Here is a 26,970-nt window from a genome sequence, read left to right as displayed (position 1 = left end):
CACTTCCTCTTGAAATTTTTCTGTCAAAGTGGATTGTATTTTGAAATATCTCTTAGAAATATTGTAATAGTTTAATATTAATTTTTGATTTATTTTGTTTTCAGCTGGCACAGCAGTTGAAATAGCAAATCAAGAAGTCTTAGAAGGTGCCCTTGCTATGCAGCCATTAGCAGCAGAACTAAGAGGGTTTGATGATTATTTTACATCTCTTAAATTGTCTACTCACCAACATATTAACCCATGGTTTAAAGAATATTGGGAAGCATTTTTTCATTGTAAACATGCTGATAAATTTGACAATGATACACGCAAATTTAAGGTTATTTTTATTATAATTCTTTAAAAAAAGACAGTCACTCTTAAGCAATCTTTTAGCATATAACATTATTGTTCATACAGCAATAATATGTTGATTTGATTATTTAAATTTTTCCCTTGTTTCTTTGAATTTCTTATCTATCTATCTATCTATATATATATATATATATATACATACAATGTGAAAGATCCTTATTAAATGGGAATAAAATTTTGGTTAGATTTAAAATCAACCTATATGAAAGACTCAAGGAGGAAATCTTGATGACGGTACTCCCAAGATATTGTTGTTTAATTCATACAGTTGTAATTTGTTAAAAAATAATAACACCAAATATTTTTTTATTTTTTAAATCTATATACCTGATTGACATTCTAAGTTCAGTGTATTAAAGCCTTCTTTTTTCTTGAAGAAGTTAGAAAGATTTAATTAAGTAATATTTCCTATTATCTTTCTAGACAGCATACTAATTGAAGGCATTTGAGAAAACCTACTAACTTTAATCAGTCTTATGATCTATGAAAGAATTATAATGAGACTATCCTGATACTCTTGAGTACATTTGATCAGTTTTTTAATTTACCACACAGTTCATCGGAATGTTCAGACATAGTGACACTATATTATGTAAAAAATTAAAAACAAAAACCTGCTATACAGCTCTGTGACAGTGAAGTTTTTAATACTGATAACTGTGAAATCTTTCTTTTCCAACTGATTTTTTAAGATCTTTTATTTAATACCTTGAACCTATTCCGTTTAGTTCTGTATATAAAATTGAATATGCATATCACTGTTAATTTAATTTTGATTTTATTATTTTATACCCGTTAGTATCGGAATACAAATCACTAAACTTTCCAGAAAAGTGGCAAGCATTAGTGCAACAGAAAAGAGGGAATATAATTTTTTTTAAGCTGAAAACTATGAATTCCACCATGTACATTATCTGCTTATTTGAAAAATCAAGTCAATGTTTTTTGAGAATAACTTTTAGTGAAGTTAATTTTACTGAGCTACTTTCTTTCTTCATATTTATTGATAGAATAATATTTCTAATAAATAAATTGAAGTTGAATACTTCTTTTGAGTAGATTTTGATGATTATATTAACTAATTTTTCCATACTTCAATAATTAAAATTTAACAGTAAATAAAAATTTCTGAGTGTCTTTAATTTTGAATTAAGTAAGTTTCACTGTATTTTTTTAATTTAAGAAACTAAGATCTTTCCATTTAGTTTATTTATGTTTTTATGATAATTTATTATGCTTTTACTCCTTACTGCGACTCTCAGTAACCATAAGCATCAGTCAAGGCTGCCCTACTTCATTTAATGATTCACTGTGGTACTGTTTATTTTCAATATTAATTTCTTTTTTATTACATTATAAAATATTATGTAATATTAAAATTTAATTAATTGTTAGTTGATAAGTATAATTCTCTGAATTGCCAATGAAAGATTTTATTCTACTTAGCAATATATTTATGTAACTAGAATATCAAGAATTACTAAGTATCATTAATTAATTAATATGTAATAAATATTTTTTGCAAAGATTTGCCAAAAATTCATCAGTGTGATTGTATTTTTTAATGTTAATACCTCCAGCCATGAAGCTGGTTGAGTAATGATTATTCTTTGAAATATATATTTTGTCTAGCTATTACTTCAGTCATCATTAACAATGTTAATTTATGAAAAGGATAGGAACCAACTGTAATCATAAAACTCTTGGCCAAGTACTACAATATAAATGCTGTAAAGGGTTTTTCTAGCAGCTGAAAGTAATATTAAAAGAATCATGTAAAACTGCATTCAAGGTGATGATGATTACACAATAGTAGCATATTGTTGTATTAGATTATTATATTAAATAATGATACAATCATTTTTTAAATGCTTTATTTTTTACTTATATATTACAATTCATAATTTAAAATATATCTTACAGCTTGAGGTTTCTTAACAATAAAAATGAGAATTGCATAAAAATATTTTAAACATAATTTTTCAAATCTTAGTAGAAATTACGAGTATGATCATTGTTTAATTTATTGCTTGCTTCTGCAGTTTTGTTTTTTTTAAATTCTCAACAAACGTTTGTTGTCGCAGGGAAATATTTGTGATGAAACTTTAAAAATTGACATAAATGCAGGGTATAAACAACATACAGTTCTTCATTTCGTCAGGGATGCTGTATATTCTGTAGCTCAAGCTCTGCATAATATGAGAAAAGACTACTGTCCAAATGTTACAGGACTGTGTTATAGAATGAAACATATTGACGGCAACATGTTGAAGAAATATATCAGTGATGTTAACTTCAATGGTAAGTAGTAGTTATTAATATAATTACTGCTAAGATTACACCAGATGCAGTTGAATTTATGATGCTCGTTAAGCTACGTGATTTGCTAGGCATAAGCTATGCTATCTGTATTTATTAACAACTTTTTAGGTTAAACATTTATGAAAGGATTGATTTGATACATTAAGAACAAATAAGATTACAGTATGGTAAGTTTGATCAGATGTTTTCAAGTTTTTTCTTTAATTTAGAGAAGAAATTGATATTTCCCAATTTGGTAAATTTTTAACATTCTGTTCCTTAAAAAAAAAATGAATGAAAATGGAACCAACCGAAATTTTATTTCTTTATAAAAATATTATCAATTGTAATATCTCGGTAGTGGAGAGGTAGTATCCCTGCCTTTCATCTGGTTGGTCATGTGTTCAAATGCCCTTCCAGTTTGACATTTTTTACATGCTGCAAAACCTCATCTCTCATCAGTGGCTGTAATTGGCCAGTTAGAGTCATACTAATATTGCTCGAAAAAGGATATAAGATATAATAAAATTATGTTTGCTTAAATTTAAATGTAGCAGTAGATTTATTGACTCAACAAATACAGGTTCCAAAAACATTGTATTTCACCCAAATTACTACTATAACAATGTCCTTCAGACCAGTAACTCCTGAACTCTGTGCATGTATATATGCTGACATCTGTGCCAGAGCAGTGTATTAGCATTTGTTCCTTTCTTCTAGAAATTATTGGGTTTAAACGTCAGTCAGGTTTGGCAGATTTTACACATATAAAAATTCATTTCATATAACAGCCACTAGTAACTGTAATCAGGTCCAGAATGTAGTTACTTAAAGAATAATTAAATATAAGCACATACACACACACACACACACACACACACACACACACACACACACACACAACATGCATGCACACACACACACACACACACACACACACACACACACATACACATACAACATGCATGCATCACACACCACACACACACACACACACATATACACACACACACACCCACACACAACATGCATGCACACACACACACACACACTTTTCAGTTAAACAAGTTAAACAGTTAAACAACTGAAACTGAATGCCTTCCTTAGAATTAGATTTTGTAATTTTTACTTTCAATTAATTTGTTTGCGAGAGCTTCAAAGACTAAGTTCCTTTTCCTTGACTTTTGCTTAACTTATCCAGTTATTGAAATGGAGAATATTGATTGAAGATATCAATCTTTCATTTTTCTAGCCTTGCCTGCAATAGAAAGAATTCTTTCCATTTTTGATGGTCTAAAATCACACTTCTTATCTTGTGACAAATGCCAAAATTATCTTTTTACCTAGGTACCATATTATACTTATTATCTTCCTTGAAATTATAATGTAATAAATATAATACAATATAAATAACATTAAAAATCAAGATTTTGCAATTTAAAACTAGGAAAGATTATGTAATTAGTTTTTAAATAATTATGTAGCTAAATGATTTATTTATTTAGCTTAAAAAAATCAAAACCTTTTACAAAATGGATCAACTTTAGAATCAAATATTATGCAATGTTAGAACTATGAACATTAGAAATAATATAATATAAATAAATAAATATATATATATATATATATATATACAAATGTCTTAAAATAATAAAAAAATTCATAGTGATGACTACCTGCACAACTTTATTTATTATAAAGCATGTAGTAAAGTATAAAGCATGTGATATACTTAGCTCTTTGTTTTTTTACTCAAATAACTAAAAACACTGGCAGTACTTCTTCTATTTTACTGACAATGTATTAAGATTTTATCTTTACCCATATTTTTATTTTTATTGTTTTTATTTTATGACTATGATCATGCATATAAAAAAATCTTTTATCTTAAAATTTGTTTTTATATTTATAATTTATCTTATGTTGACGATCTACGTAGTGTATTTTTTTTTTATTTACTGATCAGAATAACGATCTGTTTATAAACATGGATTTTGATAAGGAAGATTCATCTTGTACATAACACTTACAAACCATGTAAATCACTGTTTGTTTACTTTTAGAGGTTAGTATTGCAAATATTCATCTGAGTAAATTAATTATTTATCCTTACTTCATCTGCTGGTTCAAATTCCAACTACCATGTGAAGAATCATTTCAAAATTCAGTTGCCTGACAATTATTTGGAATATGTATAATCTATAGATTGTGTATTACCAAGTATGAAGTCCCCTAATTACAGTAGTAATATTCATCTTTATAACAGAGAACATTTTCTGGACTGCTGCTCATACAGACACAGAAACATGTTATTTAATAAAATTACCAAGCAATCAATCAGATATATATTTTTCTATTTGTCACTTGACTTGTAAGTTGTGAATGATAATAAAATATTAAGGAAATTACTATTCTTACTTCTTAAGACTACTTTACTTTTGGAGAAGTTCCCTAATTGTAGCTTATTTATCTCTCAAATTTAGTTGGGTCCTTAGCACTGATCTCTATATAACTGGATAGGGGTTTCCTTATGGCATAAATACAATTAACTGTTCAATATTGAAACATACTCCAGTGCCACAGAATGAGCAGCTGGGAACTAAATAAAACCATTGTACGCTTGCGTGACTATAATTATGATGGTAGGATGTTTATTTTTAGGCTTATCATACGTCCGGGATTAGCCTGGACAATCCTGCTTTTTTAGTGCTGTCTGGGGTTGCAAAAATGTCCAGGGTTTGAGAATTTTATGACTGGCGAGGATTTTTTTAAATTTTAGACCTATATGTGTGACATCGCGTTTTTAAACATTCTCTTATGGCCCTGCATCTCTCAGCCAACCTTGGAGCAAGCACTGACATTGATTTTGACAGAGGAATGGCTGCTGGTCTTTCCACAACTTTTTACTTAGTCGTTTGGAAACACAACAGGGGCAATGTGTTTATGTTGTTTTTGTGTGTGAAGTAACTTGTCTACACATTTTTGATCATTTTATCTCTATTCGTTTTTTGTCTCATTGTTTAGCAATGGGCAAAAGAAAATGTGTGTTTAATGTTAACCTGCAACAAGAATATAAATTTTTTAAATTGTGTAATGACTGTAACAGTGAACGTGTCTATTGCATACTATGTACTGGAGAATTTTCTGTTGCACATAAAGGAAAGGGTGATATTGAAGACCACGTAAAAACAGTTAAACACAGGAGTGCTATTTATGCTACTGCTTCAGCAAACATAAGAGATTTTTTTAAAGCCAAAGATGGGAATAACAATAACAGTGATTTGGAATGTGCTGCTAAAGAAGCTACATTTTCAAACCTCACTGCTATACACAAACTTAGTTTCAAAACATCAGACTGCACATCTAAAATGGTTAAAAAGTTATATGACCCAAAATTTTCATCTGCTAGAACTAAAACTGAGGCAATTATTGTTAACGTTATTTTATCATTTATATTTGATAATGTGTTGCATTCTTTGGAAAACAATAATTATGTAAGAGTAACAATGGATAGCTCAAACAAAAGTGAAGTAAAACTTATTCCGATTGTTGTAAGATATTTCAGTCTGGAGGAGAGAATTCAAGTTAAACTTTTAAATTTTGATGAAGTGTCAGGTGAAACTGCCCAAATTTTGACTCAGTATCTCTTGCAGTGTGTGAAAAAATACATACTTGAGGAAAAGTTAGTTTGTTATAGTACTGATAACACTAACAGTAATTTTGGTGGTGTGAAGAAAAAGGGAAATGAAAATATGTTCAGAAAATTTCAAAGTGATTTAGATAGACCTATTTTAGGATTTAGTTATTCAGCCCACATTGTACACAATTCAGTTCAAACAGTATGTGATTCTCTATCCCTGGACATAGAAGTTATTGTTATAAAAATTTATAAATATTTTCACATATAATTACATTGTAAGGGTAACAAAACTTAGAGTTCTGTGAATTTGTGGAAACAGATTACAAAAAAGTATTATCTCTTAGTAGCACAAGGTTCCTTAGTTTGTTACCTGCAATAGAAAGAATTCTTTCCATTTTTGATGGTCTAAAATCACACTTCTTATCTTGTGACAAATGCCAAAATTATTATTTGATTTTTTGAAAATCTGTAAAGTGAATTGTTTTTGAAATTTTTATGTGGTATTCTACAGTTATTTGATAATGTAGTTCTGAAATTGAAAGCTAATTCTATTACAGCTACAGAAGCATTTGATATATTCTGAATTAATTTTTCAACTTCAGGAAAGAAAAACCCACAAATTTATACCATCTTCTGCCAAAGAATTGCTATACACTCTAAAAGAAAATAATGATGTTCAGGAACAAAAATTCTTCTCAAGCATAGACAATTTTTATAATTCTAGTATCCAATACTTAGAGTTGTGGAAAACCAGTTTTGATAAAATTAGTAAGTTTCAATGGATAAATTTACAAACTGAAATTGCCTGGTCTGATGTAGAAAAGGGTGCACAAGTTGTTAAATAAAAGATTCCATTAATATTGATGACTTATTTGATGAAAGTACATTATTGAATCAGGTAATTCAAAACCAAAGGGTAGGTGTGGTTCAAATTCTGAAAAAGTACCATTTACTATTGAAGAGAAGTGGAAAGCAGTTTTTAAGGCGTTTCAAAAGACTGATATTTCATGTTGTAATATTTCTAAAATGGTTGAGTTTGCGATGTCTTTGCCTGGGACATTTGCTGCAGTTGAGAGGTTTTTCAATTTTGAGGAACATTTGGTCTGCAGAAAGGGGTAGACTTTCAGTGTCTACTGTTAAAATTAATTCAGAATTTTCTTGCTGTGAATTTTATGGTGTAATTAAAACAAAAAAACCATTTCTGAAAAAAGTCATGTCTAGTGAAAAATATAACTGAATAAATAAAATTTAATGTTTCAGTACTCTGTTAACACTTTTAAGTAATTTAAAAAATATGTTCTGGGTTGGACCCAAAAAAAATATGGTAAGCCTGCTTATTTTACTTTAGTCAGATAACCAGAAGAAGGGTCATTTTTTCAACACAAGCAGAAATTTATGAAGAGTTGTAGAAAATTTATATAGAGTTCAGATATGTTATAGAGAGATCAATGTTTAAAATACAAAATCAGAACGCTTCTACTTCTTCCGTTTTTACTGTTTAGCCACCGGGAACCATCGTCAGGTATTATTACTTAAGAGGATGATATGTATGAGTGTAAGTGAAGTGTAGTCTTGTACAGTCCCAGGTCGACCGTTCCCTGAGATATGTGGTTAATTGAAATCCAACCGAAGAACACCGGTATCCACGATCTAGTATTCAAATCCATATAAAAGTAACTTGCCTTTATTACGACTTGAATACCGGAACTCTCGACTTCGAAATCAGCAGATTTGCGAAGACGCGTTCACCAGTAGAACAACCCCTTGGGTTAGAACACTTCTACTATATCGGTTTAAAACGTGGTTTATCCCATGATGAAAGTAACAGTTACTTTCATCATGGTTTATCACTGCTCTTACCTGTGCGCATGCGCAGTTTCATTTTATTTAGTTCTACCACTTATTTAGTGGCGCTAGTTTTTGCTTCAAGTTTTACTAATTCCAATAAATGTGATCCCCTATCCCGTTATATAGAGATCAGTGGTCCTTAGTCAATGACAGCCATTGGATTTTGAAATTACATATTAGATGACTCTGCATTAAATATTCTGTATCCTACCTTTCGATATATCGATGTATGTAGATGTATCTAGCTGGGATTAGATTCATTAAGATGACAGTTTTCATTATTCATTTCAATGTTCACTTTTGTAATTGTTTATTATGTTTTATTAAATATTGTTCTATAATTTGAAAACGCATGTGTTTATTTAAATAGAACCATAACAAGGGGCGACGAAAAGAAAACAAAAACTTCGTGTACAAAAAAATTAAAAAAAGTATTGTCGTCCCGCTAGTTTGTTTATATGTTCAAACTTATCAACAAATATTACTTATATTTTCTTTAAAACCCAATCAAATTCAAACTGTTTAATTCGAAATATTCATTCATAATTGTAGTGCTGTTTTTTAAGTGTAAATATTTCGTAATATAATTTTATAAATATAAACAAAACTTCATAGCCTTAAAATGAACGCCGAACAATTTACTCAGTTTTTGCAAATGCAACAAAACTTTCAAACAATGTTACAACTTTTCAAAACTAATCAAAATCGTCAACCAATAATTCAACATAATATAAGTAATTTTGAAAAATTTGATAAAGACAAAAAATTATCAACAATAGAAAGAAAGATTCGATAACTTTCTTATTGTGAAAGTATTAGCAACAGATAAGGATACATCAAAAACAGACCTTGTAAACAGTATAGGCCCTGAATATTTTGAGCTACTAACGTTGTCATTGGCATCAAAGGAACCACATATCCTAACTTATGACGAAATAGTTCAAACTTTGAACGATCGGTTAACTGAGAAGAAGAACATTTTGGTTGAGAGACATAAATTCCTCTCACAAAAACAATGGTCTGATCAATCAATTCAAGATATTTTGTCGCACAATTACGTAAATTTATTTCGATATGTGAATTTCAATGCGAATGTAAAAAGTCTGTAGCAGACCTTTTTCTGCCATCACAGTTTATCAGAGGACTTTGTAAGACATACGTCATTAAATGTTGCTAGATAACTAAAAAACTTTTCAAGATGCAATTTCAAAAGCTCAAACCTTAAAAGCATTATTGCTGGCTAATCAACAATTCGATTTCTCAGTAGAAAATTCCTCAACCAAAGTACACAGAGTTTCTAGAGCACGAAGTAGGAGTACAAGAAATCTTACCTCAAAACTTAGAGACACGATAAATTCAAGACATTATTATAATGATCACCAAGTCCTCCACCTAGAGTCACACCAAGACGACTTAATTTAAAATATTTATGAATCGAAGGACTCCGCTTAAAATGTGCCAGGAATAATCATACTTCATCTTCCAATGTAGGGTTGACCAATCTAGATTAAAATGTGAGTATTGTAAAACGCAAGGCAGTCATGTTGAGAAAGTGTGCCTAAAAAGACTGCTGTCTGAAAAGAAAGGTGTAAAGACAGTAGATGCAGAAGAAGATTCCTTCCTCCAATATCAATTCACAATATATGAGATTAAAAGTCCCGATCAAGACACAGAAAAATACTTCAACAAGTACTTGAAACACTCGAAAACTTAGGCATTATCTCAAAAAATCCAAGAAAATGACAAGCATCGCCACTAGTCGTGATCCCCAAACACGATGGTACCATACGTCTGTGTGTTGATTACAAAGTAGGGGTGAACCCCCACCTACAAGATGCGCATTACACTATGTACCAAAAATTGACGACCTTATAATACTCAACGATTCTTTATATTATTGTTCCCTAGAGCTAGTTAAAGCATATCTTCATGTACCAGTTGATGAGGAGTGTTAGAATTGAAAAAATTATTACTCATAAAGGAAGTTGTGCCTTCAATAGCCTCTTATTTGGAATCAAAACTGAACCAAATTCATCTCATCATGGACAAAGTCTTGGGGGGACTCAGAGAGGTTACAACATACTTTAACAATATGCAAAAACACGAGAAGAATACTACAAAGACCTGATGGCTTGCCTCGATAGAATTCAAGAGTTTAATTTACAACTCAACAAAGAAAAGGTTAATTTTTCAAAACTAAAGTCCAATACCTAGGCTATGTAAGTGAACAAGGAAAAATTTCCAAAGATCCGACTAAGGTCATGACCATTATAAATGCACCTAGACCAGCAAGTAAAGGTGTCAAGAGATTCTTAGGATTGGTTACCTATTATGCAAAGTTTATATCAAATACCTCGACACTTACTTATCCATTGAGATTATTTCTTCAGAAAAATCACAAATCTTACTGGTCCTCAAAATGTAAAGCGGCATTTGTACAGCTGACAAACAAAATCGCAAGCGATCGTGTACTAACCCCATTCAAAACCTTCCACTGACTGAACTGCGACGCCTCTCCGACAGGGATATCGAGAATACTTTCACATACAATAAATGGAGTAGAAAGGCCTGTTGCTTTTGGCTTTCATTCACTAACCAAAACAGATGAATTATAGCCAGCTTGACAGGGAGACACTAGCAATCGTGTTTGCCCTAAAAAAATGATATTGTTATATACATGGCAAAAACTTCATATTGTATACTGATAACCGTCCACTGACTCACATTCTACATGAAAAATGAAAACTTCCAGCATGGCATCTGCAAAACGTCTATGCTATATAATGTGGCTCACAAACTTTGATTATCAAATCCGACATGAATGGGCAGAAAAAAATGTTCATGCTGATTTTCTGTCCTATTATCCTATTCAAAAAAATATTTCTCAAATTGAACAGGAACAAGTGGAAGAAGGAAGTATCTTTAATTTCTAATGAAGCAATCTTTAACATTTACAACAAAACATTAAGTTACAAAACTCCCGCTGAAGAAACTTCACGTGATGAACAATTATCAAAACTGGAATCGGACGTTTTGAATGGCAAAAATTATGATTCTGAGTATTACCTTCAAAATGGCATAATCTTTAAAGGGCAATGAGTAGTTGTACCAACTTCAATGCATCAGATAGTTCTCACAGAACTCCATCACACTCACATGGGAATTGTAAAGATGAAACAATCGTCAAGACAATACATTTACTGGCAAGATCTAGATAAAGACATAGAAAATCTTTTCAGAACTTGTTAAGACTGTGGACAAATAAAGAAAAACCCTTCAAAAGCACCTATCCATTAAAACTTTACTTCATTGTTAAGCATGATGGTGACGGATATTCCCTGAAAAGTCACATTGATCAGTTTATATTCGTCTCTATAGATTCAAAACCGAAGAAAACGGTGACATTTGCTTCATCACTAAGCATATATAATGAACCAAGAAGAGGTTAACCATCAGAAAATTTTTAAAGGGTTCACGTAGATTACGCTGGACCATTTCAAGATCATCACTTCTTTATCTTGATCAGTGCAAAGTCCTGATGGTTGGAAGTCCGTTACTTGAAGAATGCACCAACAACAGATCCAACCGTTCAATACCTTCAAGATATATTCTCAACTCACAGCTTACCAAGAGTACTAGTCTCTGACAATGCAGTGATCTTCAAAAGTGAAACCTTTACAAAATTCTATTCCGACCACGGCGTACAACAAAAGCACTGGGTCATTCCTATACCGATGGGTGCATCGAACGTAATGTACAGACTTTCAAGCAAAAATTACAGGCAGTGAATTCATCTGAACCACCCATTCAAAGAAAAATTCAAGAAATCTTAAAGCGATATAGATCTACACCTCTTTCATCTGGTAAATCTCCATCAGAATTATACCTAAAACGAAGATTACATATTAAATTAGACCTTCTACCATTACCACCTCCATGTACATCATCACCTTTCAAAATCTCCCAAAGTGCGGGAGATCAAGTACAAGCCAGGTGGTACCTGTCTGCTGGCAAACCGATGTGGAGACTCAGAACTGTAGTCCAGAAGCTTGGAAAACTTTACTTCATTGTTAAGCATGATGGTGACGGATATTCCCTGAAAAGTCACATTGATCAGTTTATATTCGTCTCTATAGATTCAAAACCGAAGAAAACGGTGACATTTGCTTCATCACTAAGCATATATAATGAACCAAGAAGAGGTCCCCCAGAGGAACTCCACCTGGAGCCTCCTGAGGCCATGTGGGAACCTCAAGAGCAATCCAGAGCGCAGCAACAACCTATTTTGAGACGATCAGAAAGGGAATGTAGACGGCCAACAAGACTATGTCGTATATTTTTTAAACTTGACTGGTTTTTAATTCATAACTTTTGTACTTTAACAATTTAAATCAATAAATAACATTTAAACTTAAATTAAATTATTAATTTTTAATGTACTGCATAATATTTGATTCTACAATTGAGCTATTTTATAAAAGGTATTAGATCTCTTGAAGCTAAAATAAATTAATTCTCTAGCTGCTTATTTAAAAAATAATTAAATAATGTTTTCTACTTTTAAATAATAAAATCTTGATTTTTAATATTATTATCATAAAAATCTCCCAACAAATGACACAGTATGCTAAATTATTAAAATCTTATGTAATAAATATTTTTTTTGTTACTTTTCAAATAAAGAATTACAAATAATTTTTTTACGTAATGTACAGATTTCTATATGAATATAATCTTATAGTGATAAAAAACCTAACATGAGAAACTAATCATCTTAGAAAATTACACAGCCATGTAAAAAAAAGTATCCAATGATAGGCTGGCTTAAGAGGAGAAAGTAAGTAGTAAAGTAGATTCCTGTTACCTTCTTTACCGACACAAATATACTGTTGCAAAATCAGAGAAGTTAAAGAGAATATTTGCTCCCAGTTCATCCACTGACATACTTGCTTCAGTATAGTTACACGTATAAAATATTTATACTGAACTTAACAAGGGTTGCGTAATAAGTAGCTTTTTTTAACTTCCGCGATGACTGTTAGATATTGCTTCAGAGGATGAGATGAATGACAAGTAGTGTGTGAAAATGCCATGCCAGACCGGGATTTGAATCCGTGACTTCCGGATGAAAGGCTGAGATGCTACCACTTGTGCCACGGAGGCTAGCGTAACAAGTAGCTTGAAATATATTATCTGATCAGGGAAACACAAAAATCATTTTCATAAGAATTTTATTTAGTAGTAACTATCAATGTATTAAGTAATTTTCTAATCTACAGAATGATTCGGGAGGATAGGGCAATACTTTGACAACTCATTCCAGAGGCTAAAAATAAGAAAAAAGTTCATATAAACATAGGTCCGAAAACGCTTCGTTAGCGAGTTATACAGTGTGAAAGATTTTGCCCGAGTTTCAGTTCCTCCTCAGGTAAATTAAGGCTTTCTGAAATTCTGGGAAGGTCAGTTAAAGGACAAATTCAATTGTTTCTTATGGTTTTTAAGCTGGGAAATTGAAAAAAATAGGTCCCAGAACTGTATCTCTCTTAGTTTTTAAGATATCCCATGTAAAACGCCAAAAATAGGGGCAGAAAACACATTTTTTTTTACGTTTGACGTACAATAACGTTGTTAAATTGGCAATAAATCATACATTTTTTAAACACAAATTGTAGAGAATTTAATTATTAGAAGATTGATGTAAATAATGTCAACAGAAAACAAATAAAATTTTAAACATGTTGACTCTTATTAACAACAAAACCTACGAAAACTTAGAAGAAAATGTTACAAAAAAAGAAAAGAGATGTGTCCATTAGGTACAATATTTTTAGACCTACGGAAAACAAGATGGCAACACTGATCTTTTTCATCACAATTTTTTTAAATACTACTCATTGTTGTCAGTTAATTGTGGTAATGTGTTAAATAACCTTTCGCTGATCAATCGTGTTTGCAGTATTACGTCGAATTCTTATCGTAAAAATTTCAGAAAACTGTTAAGAAGTGTAATTTTGTATTAATTTTACAGTGCATAAAAATCAAGTCTGTTAAAAAAAGTGAAATTCTGTTTAGTCTTGTTTTGAAAAATGCCGCGTATCTTCACTAATGCCGAATATGCCGACATGATTTTCATCTGTGGATTTTGCAATGGAAGTGCTGCGGCAGCGGTTACGGAATATCGATATAGGTATCCTGGTCGTGTTGTACCAAATCGTAAAGTATTTATTAGAATTTTTAATAATCTTTGTGAGAATGGTACACTTCCCAGCGTTCATATTTCATCTGAACGACAAGCAAATCATGCTGATGAAGGTGAAAACATTCTGCAGATGATTCAACGTAGTCCGGCAACGAGCACACGATTAATTGCAACACGGCTCAATATTTCACAAAGTAGAGAGAGTATAGAGGACATTAAATAATAGTGGAATGCATCCTTTTCATATTCAGAAAGTGCAACATCTCCAGCCTGGTGACTACGCCAGCTGTCTGCAGTTTTGTCAATGGGTTAATAGGAATCAACATTTAATTCCATTTATACTATTTTCGGATGAAGCTACTTTCACTCGTAACGGAATAAACAACACACGGAATGCGCATCGTTGGTCTGAAGAAAACCCACATGCTACAGTGGAAAAAGATTTCCAGCAACGATTTTCAGTGAATGTTTGGTGTGGTATCATAGATGACCAATTAATTGGTCCTTTCATACTACAACATCGTGTCACAGGAAGAAATTATCTGGAATTTTACGTAATGAATGTATTATATTTCTGGAAAATATCCCCTTAGCAAAACGAATTGAAATGTATTACCAACTTGATGAAGCTCCTACACATTTCACTAATGAAGTAAGGCAATGTCTTGATGAAAAGTTTGCTGGTAAATGGATAGGACGTGGAGGGCCGGTTAATTGGCCACCGAGATCCCCAGACCTCACTCCGTTGGATTATTGTTTGTGGGGATGGTTGAAAAATGAGGTTTACAAGCAAAAAGAAGACACACGCGATGAACTGATTGCTCGCATTCTCAACGCTGCAGCTATAATCAAGTAACGCAAAGATACCGTTAGACTGGCAACTCAAAATCTAGTACAAAATCTTTGTTTACTGTTGACATTATTTACATCAATCTTCTTATAATTAAATTCTGTACAATTTGTGTTTAAAAAATGTATGATTTATTGTCAATTTAACAACGTTATTGTACGTCAAACGTAAAAAAATGTGTTTGCCTCTTAACTGACCTTCCCAGAATTTCAGAAAGCCTTAATTTACCCGGAGGAACTGAAACTCGGGCGAAATCTTTCACTCTGTATAACTCGCTAACGAAGCGTTTTCGGACCTATGTTTATTTGAACGTTTTTCTTATTTTTAGCCTCTAGAATGAGTTGTCAAAGTATTGCCCAATCCTCCTGAATCACTCTCTATAAGGTGTAATATTTGTCCTAAAATATAACTTTTAGCGCGTTAAACTAGCCAATGGTATGTTACCTGAAATAAGAAATCATTTCGTTTATGGCTCAAGATTATTTGTTTAGCATCATGCTTGTTTTTAAAAATATGATGAAAAAATTACGCACTGATCTGATTCATTTATTATTATTATTAAAACAAAAATTGTTTTTTTTTCTATTATCAGGATTTACTTTTGTAACTATTATTATTGAATGTTTTCTGTACATATTCAAGCTTTTATATTTTTCAAGGTGTATACAAATGATAGTCTTTTGCGCTTTTAGTTGATGTCATATTTGCCTTCTACAGCTTACAGAAGTTCTGTTTTATAAAGAACTATTTCAGTCTTTATAATTATTAATTTTAGACCCATAAATACGATTATAGATGAATAATTAATTTATAAATACTGTTTAATGATTTATTGTTCGCTTTTGTTAATATTTTATAAAAAAAAATTTGTAATAATTTTTAAAATGTTGCAGATGATAGGGGAAATCCATTCAGATTTCTAAATGGCAGAGATGGACCCCCTAGGTATTCTATTCTTAACCTGCAGCGTACACAAAATAATACATTCCAGTGGATGATAGTTGGGAATTACACGCGTAAGATTTTAATGATTTAAAGTAGGGAATACTGTTTCATTTTGGCTAATTTTATTATCAATTTACCTGACAATGGTGTCATTAAATTGTAGTTGACATATATGTTAGTATGAATGAATTTTAACCTATGTTATGTTCTCCCATTTAAAATATTACAAAGTTCTATCATAAGGATGGATTACATATCCATCCTTGCAATATTTTCAGCTCTTTCTCTGACTTTTATTACCAGTTGAAGCACAACTAGTATTTTAAAATGTAATGAAAAAAATGTATTCTCACAATATTTTTGTATTTGATGATGAAATAAAATGAAAATGTGGTCAGTTAACAGTTTTGATTACTTTTTAATTTATTTTAAAATCGGGCATCATTTCTTTCGGCGAAAGCGGGATGATGGGTGATGGAGGTTGTAGGTTGTTTATTGTTGAGATGGTTAATGACACTATGATTGTGTAAATTTTATTATGATGTTTGGTCATCACTACTTTCAGCAAAATCTAGAGTTTAAACAATTGTATTATAAATTGACCGATTCGCCATATACGTTTTCGGATTATAAAAGCAAATATCCCTTGTACGTGATTGATTGTTCGCGACAGGATGAATCGATAAAAATGGGCGTTATTGATTTGAAAATTAATATTGAAGTTGAAGAGAATTTTAAACCAAATACAATCGCGTATTGTTTATTAATATATGAAAATGTAGTGGCTTACTCGCCGTTAACCGGCAAAGGTAATTAAACAACCTTCATAAGTAGAAATTTTAATTATTATTTTTGCTTTCGCTGAAAGTAATGATGTCCGATTTTTTTTTAAATTAATTTAAAAGTGATTAAAACTGTTAACTGAGCACATTTTCATTTTATTTCAGCATCTATTTCAAAAAATGCTGTGAATAGGGCGTATCTCGAGAACGGCTGGACTTGGGTGGATGAAACTAGTACCAATCAATTCAAAAAATTGAAAAGCACCCTTTCGCTACGCCTTTCAAAATCGCGTTAGAATTGAGCTAGGATGCACCGTTTTCGAGATACGCCCTATTTTTAAAATTCGGCAGAATCTTTTTTTTATGTATTGAATAAGTTACACGTATACGGGTGTATTCTTTAATGTATTTGAATAAATGACGCACATTCTGGATCAGTTTAATGAAATCGATTATCCCTCTTTTGCTGAAAGTAATGATGTCCGATTTTTTCAAATTAATTTATAAGTGATTAAAAATGTTGACCGAGTGGTAAAAAACACATTTTCATTTTATTTAGGCACTATTTCACAGAATTTCAAAAGATTCTGTGAAAAAGGTGTGACTCGAGAATGACCGAACGTAGACGGATAAAAGTACCGGCAATCGATTCAAAAAATCGGAAATCACCCTTAGAATTTAGCCTTTAAAAATCGCGTTAAAAATGGGCTAGGATGCATCGTTTTTGAGTTAGGCCTACTTTCTTTTTAAATTCGGTAGAATCTTTTTTAATGGAATAATTTATACATATACGGGTGTAATCTTCTTTTATGCATTTGAATATGTTACATACATATTGGATCAATTTATAACACTGAAAAATTGAAACGACCGCCATTTTGAAATTTGTGAACGAAGAGTATCGTTATTCTTTGTCCTATTAAAAAATGTTAGTTTAAAATAAAGTACAAAATTTTATTACGTATCTCCAACCGTTCGTGAAAACTAATTTTTTTCTTAAAAATACCAAATGTCGGACAGAGAAAAATATACGTTTTCGGACCTACGTTCAGTGGACATTTTTTCTTCAGTATTTTAAGTAGAATCACTTCCTACAGTTTGGTTTTACCTTTAAAGGAGACTCTGTATAATGGCATATTTTTAATAAATTATGTTTTAATAATACTAAAGCTTTGAATCTGCATGTAATACTGCTTGAAACTAAGTATAATGTTGCTTAACTTAGTTTTATTTCTTTATACTTTTTAACTTTATTTTTGTATTTAAATAGCAGACCCGACAATGCTTCGCTATTGCTAAATTTAAGTATATATAATCGATTAAATGAACACAATTGAAAGTTTGATAAAACATTAACAAAATCAACATTACGGAACTTCACAAAATTTAACCTTTCCCTTTTACCTTTCCCCCTTTCACCATTCATTTTTTCATTTCCTTTCTCCATTTTCATTTTTACCCTATTCCATTTCCCATTTTTCCTCTTTCCTTTTCACCCATTCCCCCTTTCCCGCTAGTTTTCCATTTCTCTTTCCCTTATTTCCCTTGTCCCCTTTTCCCATTTCTTTATTCGTAGTAGTAAGGAAAAAGGGGTACGGGCGTCAAATTCAAGATGGCGGCTGTCGGCCATCTTGAATGACGTCATGAAACCAAGATGGCGGTGGTCGGCCATGTTTAATTTGTGACGTAGTGGCGCCAGTGTTGCCAACCTGATTACATATATTTTGGATTAAATATTAATTATTAATGTATTATTTCAAAGGTAGTAGTGATATGAACAGCTGTTGTTTTGTGACATCCTTGTTGAGCGGTAGAATTAAATAAATGAATAAAATTTAAAGTGAAAAAAAAAGTGAATTGACAAGGTTTCGAACCGGCGACTGTTGGTTGCAAAGCGGTGTTATTGACTGACACCATAGACCGTTCAGCTAAAGCGGGTGTCCGATGTTCGTTCACACCTATCTTGATGTCTTTCTAAATGAGGTAACAATCTATCACCCAGTTCACGTCCTACTCTATATCAATTTCTCCTTAGAGGAGGTGGTCTTGGTCTATCTACTTTTTCTTTTATTTCATTTATAGGATCTATTATCGGTTTGAAGCGTTTAGCAAATAAAGCTTCTTCTTCAGCTAAACCCATCATAAAGGCTCCATGTTTACGTTTAAAATCTTTATTAAGTTTATCGATTTCAATCATTTGTTTCTCCTTCTTCACTGTTCTAAAAGAAAAAAGAAAATTCAAAACGGTTATCTTATTAATGTTAAACGTTACGTTCAACAATGATGAATTTATCGATATTGTTTCTATATCTACCTTTATTTTTATATTTTTCTTTATCGATAACTAGAAAACTATATTGGTTTGTGTTCCAAACTTGATCACACATCGATTTAAAATCATCAAATGACATGTCAACGTTTACATGATCTTCGTAAACGTGTTTTAAATTCAAATTGTCCTGTTTGAATAAAATTAAAAAAAATTACAATTGTTACGTACGAGTTGTTTTGGTATTTTAGTATATGTTTGTGCTAGATAAAAACAATCAATTTTATTGTGACGACCCCTTGCAAAATAAGCACCGACATTATTTTGTTTCTCTTTGATTACATCATCAAAAATCATTATTGAATGGGGTTCAAACTCTGATTGAGGGACTTGTTCGTTTTCACTATATTCATAATAACCCATTTCAGGATTCATCATCATCAAATTTGATAACATTCTATAGAGGTTGATGTTGAGAATTTGAAAAGCGTTATCTACCAAATTGGACGAATGAAATATTTAAAATTCATAAGTTCACACTGATTCCAAGCCTGTAAACTATGCACTGATTGATTCACGAAATGAACTCATAAAAGGTCGTTTTTATCAATACGAACTACAAAAAACCAAACACAAAGATGCATATCAAATTGAGAAAATACTCTGACGAAAAGGTGACAAAACCTATGTAAAATGGTTATGTTTTGATAAAACATACAATTCGTGGATTGATTTGAGTGATTTTGTTTTATAATATTTTATTCAATTAATATATACAGATTCTCACACAATGTCGATTATGATATTTTACTTTTTATTGTTATTATTACTCGAATATAGAGGTTGTGAAAATACGATAAGTTGAACATTTTAAATTTGTAATAATATTATTGAGATCAAAGGTCAATGCTGTTGTTAATATCTATCTTTCATTGAAAGTAAAAAAAAAGACAATTATTATAATGAATGATTGACAGCCATATATAATGAGAAGAACTCCCTGACGTCATCTGTTCATAACAATCTATTATCTCTATATAAAAATAAAGTTCAGCGGATGGACTGAAGGGGAATCACGCCAGGATTACTAGGCTCAAAAGCTTAGTCTATCACGGCCAGAACCGGTAAATAAATTACACCATGTTCCATACGGATAGGAACGCATTTTACCAAATCGACGTGATTAAATGATTGGTTTGGTAAATTGGACGCTAAGTTTTCCAAACTGGAGCCATAAATTGAAAAGCGTCTACGATCTTACGCTTAAAACGTCAGACATCCGTTTCATAAACATTGTATATTTTTCGGTGGTTTTAGGTACGATGTTTATATCCCCTCTATCGTAATCCAGCTGTCGTGTAATGAAATGCGAGTCGTAACCGGTTAAATTGTGAATGAATATCGGTATCGTATTTTGTGCTTGTTTGTGTAAACCGAATCTCACATGACACATTTCACATCGCTTAGTGTTGCCGAATTTTTTTTGTTCATCGACGGAAAGAGGTGTCATTGCAACGTGTATTATTTCATCTACAAATTGATTCGCGAGATAGGATAGAACATTTATGAAATTTTCAGCCGCTTTTTCGCCTCTATAAAGTACAGGTTTTTGCGGGAGGACTTGTTTTATTTTATCGAAAACCGATTCGTGACAAACGAAATACAAACGGTAACTCATCGGTTCGTGCACATGGGTTGTATAACTATATGATTTTGTACACGGTGGATGATAAGGCGTTGGATTCAATATGCATTCAAAATCGTCGTATGCTACAACAGGCATTGAAAATTGATTTTCATACCTTTTAAATTTCATTATATTTTCACCCGGTTTTGGTGTTTTTTTATGTGCCGGTTAATTGAGAATACAACGTTTTAAATGAGCTTTTATTCTACGTTCGCTATTTCCATCTTTGTAATAGAATGTAAAACAGCGTTTGCATACATCAATTTTGGATATGCGTTTCGTTAATTGAGACCTAACCAATCGTGAACAATCTTTTATGTAGAGATAGTGTGAATTATCATTATTATTTAAATATAATAAATCAAAATGGTTTGGTTTTACAATTACGCAAACTTTTAAAGGTCTTACTTCATCATCATCTGTCAGCGTAATACATTCATATAAACATTGTTGGCGGATTCGAATTTTTTAATATCTTTTATCTCGACTGGAAACGTTAACATGCTAGTCATATGTACTTTTTGAATCAACAGTATAACGTTTATCAAGCGTTGCGGATTATTACTGGTTACATGTTTCGATAAAATTGCTCGTTTAAAGCAGTGTGTCTTTATTGTTAACATTAATCACAGAATATTTATGTTTTATTTTATCGGGTAAATCTATATATGAAGAACCGCGTAACGGTTTAAATTTATTTATATGCAAGATTAAACCGTCGATACTGATTTAAAGACCAACCGCTGCCTTTACCTTGAAATTCGGATTCTTCGGCTAATAGTTTTTCAAACGCTTCGTCTATAACTTGATCTAAATCATTACAGTTATATACGGGTGTATTTTCAATTTTAAAAGCAATGTCTTGACAATCAATTTGGTCGCTCCGACTTTTTTCATATGTACATTCCAATAATAAATTAAATTTTACAGCGTCCGTTGTTACATGCGATTTTAAGATGTTGAAAACGCAATTTCTTTTACTGTTTAAAAATAAATATATTTATTTGTTTCGTTTCCATTTTTGTAATAATATGTGATTAATTTTTTTTAAACGCCTTTTCTAAAATTATAAAAGAATTCGCGTCACAAATATCTATTCAGATTGTTTTTTAGCGATTGCGCAATCATCTTCTAAACGCACACATTTACAATCCATGATGTCTATATAGTAAATGAGAAAAGAGAAATGTTATTCATTATATTACTTTTTCAATTTTTATTTGTTTGAAAGTTATTTAATAATATCATAAAGTCACAGTTTTTTACATTAAATTAAAACTTACCTTGCTAATTAAGATGAAATCGCACTTGGTAATTGGTGAAGATTATGATCTCACAGCAATTGATGTATTCACGTTCAATGACAGATTGCGAATGATGAAATAGCGCAGTTTTTCGTTTACATAACATCCAGAAACGGCTGGATTTACCCGTATACAACGCTCTCAGACAATTGGGTTGTTTTTATCGGTAGATAACGTTGTAACCGCCGACTTAAAAAAAAGGAAAACCAGTTGATTAATTAATATTTTTTTTAAATTCGTTAATTATTTAACAGTTCGCCAATTATCTCTAACACTGTTATCACATGCTGTTTCTTCGAATTGTCAAGAAAAAAAAAATTATTTATCTTTTATTGTAATCACATCATGTTTTCTTCAAATTATCAACCACACGCATCCAGTCTGAAGTGTTTTTAGGCGAAACGATAAATATGCAATTAAATCTATTTTGTTATCACGTTCTGTCGAACAGGATTAAACATGTTCATTTCCTGTAGCAGATAAGATTGTCATCCATCATTTCCCTTCCCCTGTCTGCGCATGCGCCGGCAATCCTAGCAACGCGATTGATCGACAGGGCGTCGCGCTTTTCCCGCGCAACGCCGCATCGACTTTAGACTGTGTCTACCAGTTGATTCTTCAGTTGAGCGCCGCATCTCGCACTGTAAAAATCACGCCCGTACCCTTATTTCCGTACTACTTTCCTTTCCCCGTTTTTTTCTTTTTCACGTCTTTTACTTTTTTCTTTTCTCCAGTTCCCCCTTTTTCCCTTTTACGTTTTTGGATTTTTCCCTTTTCCGATTTTTCTCTTTCTTGCTTTTTCCTCGCGCGTAAATCGGTCCAGTAGTTTTTTAGTCTATAGCGGACACACATATCGGAAACATTGTAATGGAATCGTAAAATATTTAGTATTGCGTGTATTGCTTTTACGTTCAACAGATAGCGCTGTTTTTTACGTGTCACAGGTGTGACATCTTAGGTATATAAAATAGTAGGTATATAAAAACACACGCGTATTCGAATGCAGCGTTGGGTCAAAATTTGAAAGTAATCGGTGAAGAACTTTCGGAGTTTAAGATTTTGAACAAACGAATATGTACATTTTTATTTATATAAATTTATTACTTTTACTTTATTATTTAACATTATTTTTTTTGTATTTAACTTAATTTCTTTAATAATTTTAGTTAGCAATACAAGTATTTTTTGAAAGTAAATATTTATAATGAACGTAGCAACCTTAACTCAGCAGAATTATCCAGAGTAAACATTTTTTTTCCATTTTGTTTTATTTTAATAGCGCACTTTTTTTGTGTTGAAAGTAATGTTGCTTATATAGGTGACATATTAAATCAGTGTTTTATGCATTCCTTATGTCATTACACATCACATAGATGATGAAATATTATTTGTCCTTACACTCCTGAATAATTTATAACATACCTATTGGATAAATTATAATATAAAAGGGATTTAGGTATCGATAAAGGGAAGAATTTCATAATATCAATTATCATATGTAATTTTTAAATATTTTTATTTTACATAAGTTATTTATCTGAAATTTTTTATGTTTCAGTAAATGAACATCAGGAACCTGTCATACACATTGATCATAATATATTAAAATATAAAAATGGAAAGGATTTCCCTAAATCATCTTGTAATCAAGAATGTGAGCCAGATCAAATTAAAGTGCGAGAAGTAAGTATTTTTATTAATTTATAAAATATTTGCCTGCAGTTATTCTAAATCTAGAGAAAAAAATAAATTTTAAATGAATTATATTAAAATAGCAATATATAATTTCATCTTTATAAACATACATTTAATTTTTTATGGATGATTTTTCGCAAGTAATTTTCGATTCTTTGGCAGTAAAACTCTTTATCCAGCTTGATTCGCAAGAACAAACTCCCATAGCCATTCTCAAAACAAAAAATGAGAAGCTACTTTACATGCACTGAAGTTTCTTGAATCTGATTCAAAACATTTTTAAGTATCAGTTTACCTGTAGACAATGTCTATAATTTATGTGGTTTTGTAGTATTAATATATATATATATATATATATATACGAGGTGTGTGAGAAAAGTAATGAGATTGGTAACACTGCGAACGATCTGGCTACGCTATGTCTACCGGTCTGTGCCAGACCGGTTTGTTCATCCCTTCCACATGCTCAGTACGAGTTTCAACTCCGTTCAGCCAACGCATTATTTTTGACAGCGCCATCAGTGAAGTTGTGTTACGAAAATGGAGCATCAGAATTTAGAGCAACGTTGTGCAATCGAGTTTTGTGTTAAACTTGGGGAATCCATGAGTGTGATCTTTGAAAAGTTGAGACAGGCCTATGGGGAACATTGATTGTTAAGAGCACAAGTTTTCCGCCGGCACAAATCATTTTTGGCAGGCCTAGAACACGTTGAAGATCAACCTCGCTCAGGGAGACCTTCAACTTCAAAATCTGACAAAAACGTTGACCGTATGAGGGTTCTTGTGTGAGCAGACCGTCGTTTAACAATAAGAATTATGAGTGAACAGTTAAATTTAAACGCTTTCACCGACATCAAATTTTGACAGACGATTTGGTCATGCGAAATTGGTGCCGAAAAACCTCACAACGGAACTGAAGGACAGTCAAAGAAACGTGTGCGTTGATCTTCTTGAGAGGACAGACAATGACCAAGAATTCTTCAATCGTGTGATCGCAAGTGATGAATCCTAGATATTTTAGTACGATCCTGAAACAAAGCGGCAAAGCGAAGAGTGGCACACTCCGTCATCTTCTCGACCGAAAAAATGTCGAATGAGTAAATCAAAGATTAAAACCATGCCGATTTGCTTTTTTGACAGTAGGGGTATCGTGCGTGAAGAATTTGTTCCTCCAGGACAAACCGTCAACCAAGTGTTGTACAAAGGCTCAGGAAAAGTGTGATTCGCGTGAGACCAGACAATGCAGACAAGTGGATACTTCATCATGACAATGCCCCGTGTCACACGGCCATTTCCATCAGGGAATTTTTGACCTCAAAACGCATTCCTAGGTTCCTCAACCCCCCCTATTCACCTGATTTGAGTCCTTGTGACCTTTTCCTTTTCCCGAAATTGAAACATATCTTAAAAGGACATCATTTTGGAACTCTTTTGGTGAACATTCAAAAGACTGTGATCGACCAGTTAAAAGCCCTCCAGCGCTGCTACTAGGAGTGGAATCGACGACTCCGCCGGTGTATAGTTGCCCAAGGGAACTAGTTTGAAGGCGATAATATTGCTGTTAAAAAAAAATAAAAACTTTGGTAAGTAAAAAGTCAGTCTCATTACTTTTCTCACACACCTCGTATATATATTGTTTATATAGAGATCAAGAAGTCACCGTACCCCCAAAATTAGAACTAAAAATTTGTAATAAGTTATAAATGAAAAATGTGATAAAATAGTGAATTATTTTATTTACTAACTTGATACATAGTATTAATTTTAATTGTCCAGTGGTCTGTGTGTTCACCCTCATGTTGCACGCTCAATTCTATACGTCGCCACGTCCTCTACGACATGCGACGGAGCATTTCTGGTGTTACGTTACGGAAGGTGTCCCTCACAGCGTCACGCAGTTCTTTATTTTTGCTGTAATGATGAGCAGGTATGTGTGGCTTGATAAGTCCCCGTTATGAATTATCTGGTGTGATGAGGTCAGGACTTTGAGATGGCCATGATAACGGAGCTCTTGACGCTGGAGTTTCGCAGCCGATCCAAAATCCTGAAAATTTTTCATTTAGAAGCGCGCGGACTGATAGAGTAAAATGTGCAGGTGGTCCATCTGCTGCAACCATACTCGTTCAATGAAATCCTTCTCTGGAAGCTGCGGTATTAACCGCCCCTCCAACATCTCTAAATAAGTTCGTGTATTCACTAGCCCGTCAAAAAAATAAGGATCAAACAAATGACGAACTGTCATTCCATATCATGACGTGCGATGGATTTCTTTCATCTCTGTCGCGTAATAAGGATTTCCTTTCGCCCAAAATAACACATTTCTGACATGCGAACTGCGATAGATTGCACATTCGTCAGTAAAAAGCATCTTTCCACAATGCTGTGCAGCGGGGAATTTTCTAATAACGCCTGGCAGAATGCAGCGCATGCATTCCATGTCTGCATCTGACGGTTCATTGATGAACATCCGATAAAATGGCCTAACTTTAAAATCCTTTTTCATATGGTCTTGCATTGTCTTCCGCGGTATACGAAGTTCAGCTGACCGTTTTTACCAGTTGGTTTCAGTGGGGATTGGAATAGCAGCACATTTTTCTAACCATGTTAACTTTCGTCCACTCTGCGGTCTATTTTTAACACTGCCTCACGATTTTCCCAAGCCAACATTGTTGTTTTTTCGTGGTGGCGTCTTATTAAAGCTTTGCCGAAACATATCACTAATTAGCTTCATTGTTTGATTCGTATGTTGTCGTTCATGAACCCATACATTTGTCATTAACTGTTCCTCGACATTGTAACTACTCGCGTCAGCTATTTTTAACACATGCAATGAAGCCGCTGTTCCAATGTTCACTCCGCTGACACGGAATTTCAAAATTCAAATTTTGTTTAGAAATAGTACACTAGACCAAAGTGCATTAGACCAACAGTACATTAGACCAAATTTAAGTTTGTTGCATACAGTTAAACTACTTGGATTGATTATAAGTACACAAAAAAACCTATTATTATCTTCGATATGCTACCTAGGATAATTTAATTTTGTTTTTATCTGCTAAAAAAATTAGAAGTACAGTATAACCATTTGGTCAGAAG

General features: G+C 32.2%; 1 protein-coding gene across 1 annotated transcript in view; it reads left to right on the top strand.

Annotated features, from left to right (window-relative positions):
- Positions 1–26,970, top strand: part of LOC142319913 (metabotropic glutamate receptor 4-like) — a 44,169-nt gene that overhangs the window by 14,294 nt on the left and 2,905 nt on the right. The window contains exons 6-10 of the mRNA XM_075357586.1: positions 105–319; positions 2,439–2,655; positions 11,929–12,474; positions 16,086–16,208; positions 23,738–23,862. Coding sequence (XP_075213701.1) covers positions 105–319; positions 2,439–2,655; positions 11,929–12,474; positions 16,086–16,208; positions 23,738–23,862 — 1,226 coding nt within the window. The remainder of the gene's footprint in view (positions 1–104; positions 320–2,438; positions 2,656–11,928; positions 12,475–16,085; positions 16,209–23,737; positions 23,863–26,970) is intronic.

The sequence above is a fragment of the Lycorma delicatula genome, chromosome 2 (genome assembly GCF_047948215.1).
Source record: "Lycorma delicatula isolate Av1 chromosome 2, ASM4794821v1, whole genome shotgun sequence".
In the NCBI taxonomy this organism is placed as follows: Eukaryota; Metazoa; Arthropoda; class Insecta; order Hemiptera; family Fulgoridae; genus Lycorma; species Lycorma delicatula.
This window is presented reverse-complemented; position numbering and strand designations above follow the sequence as displayed.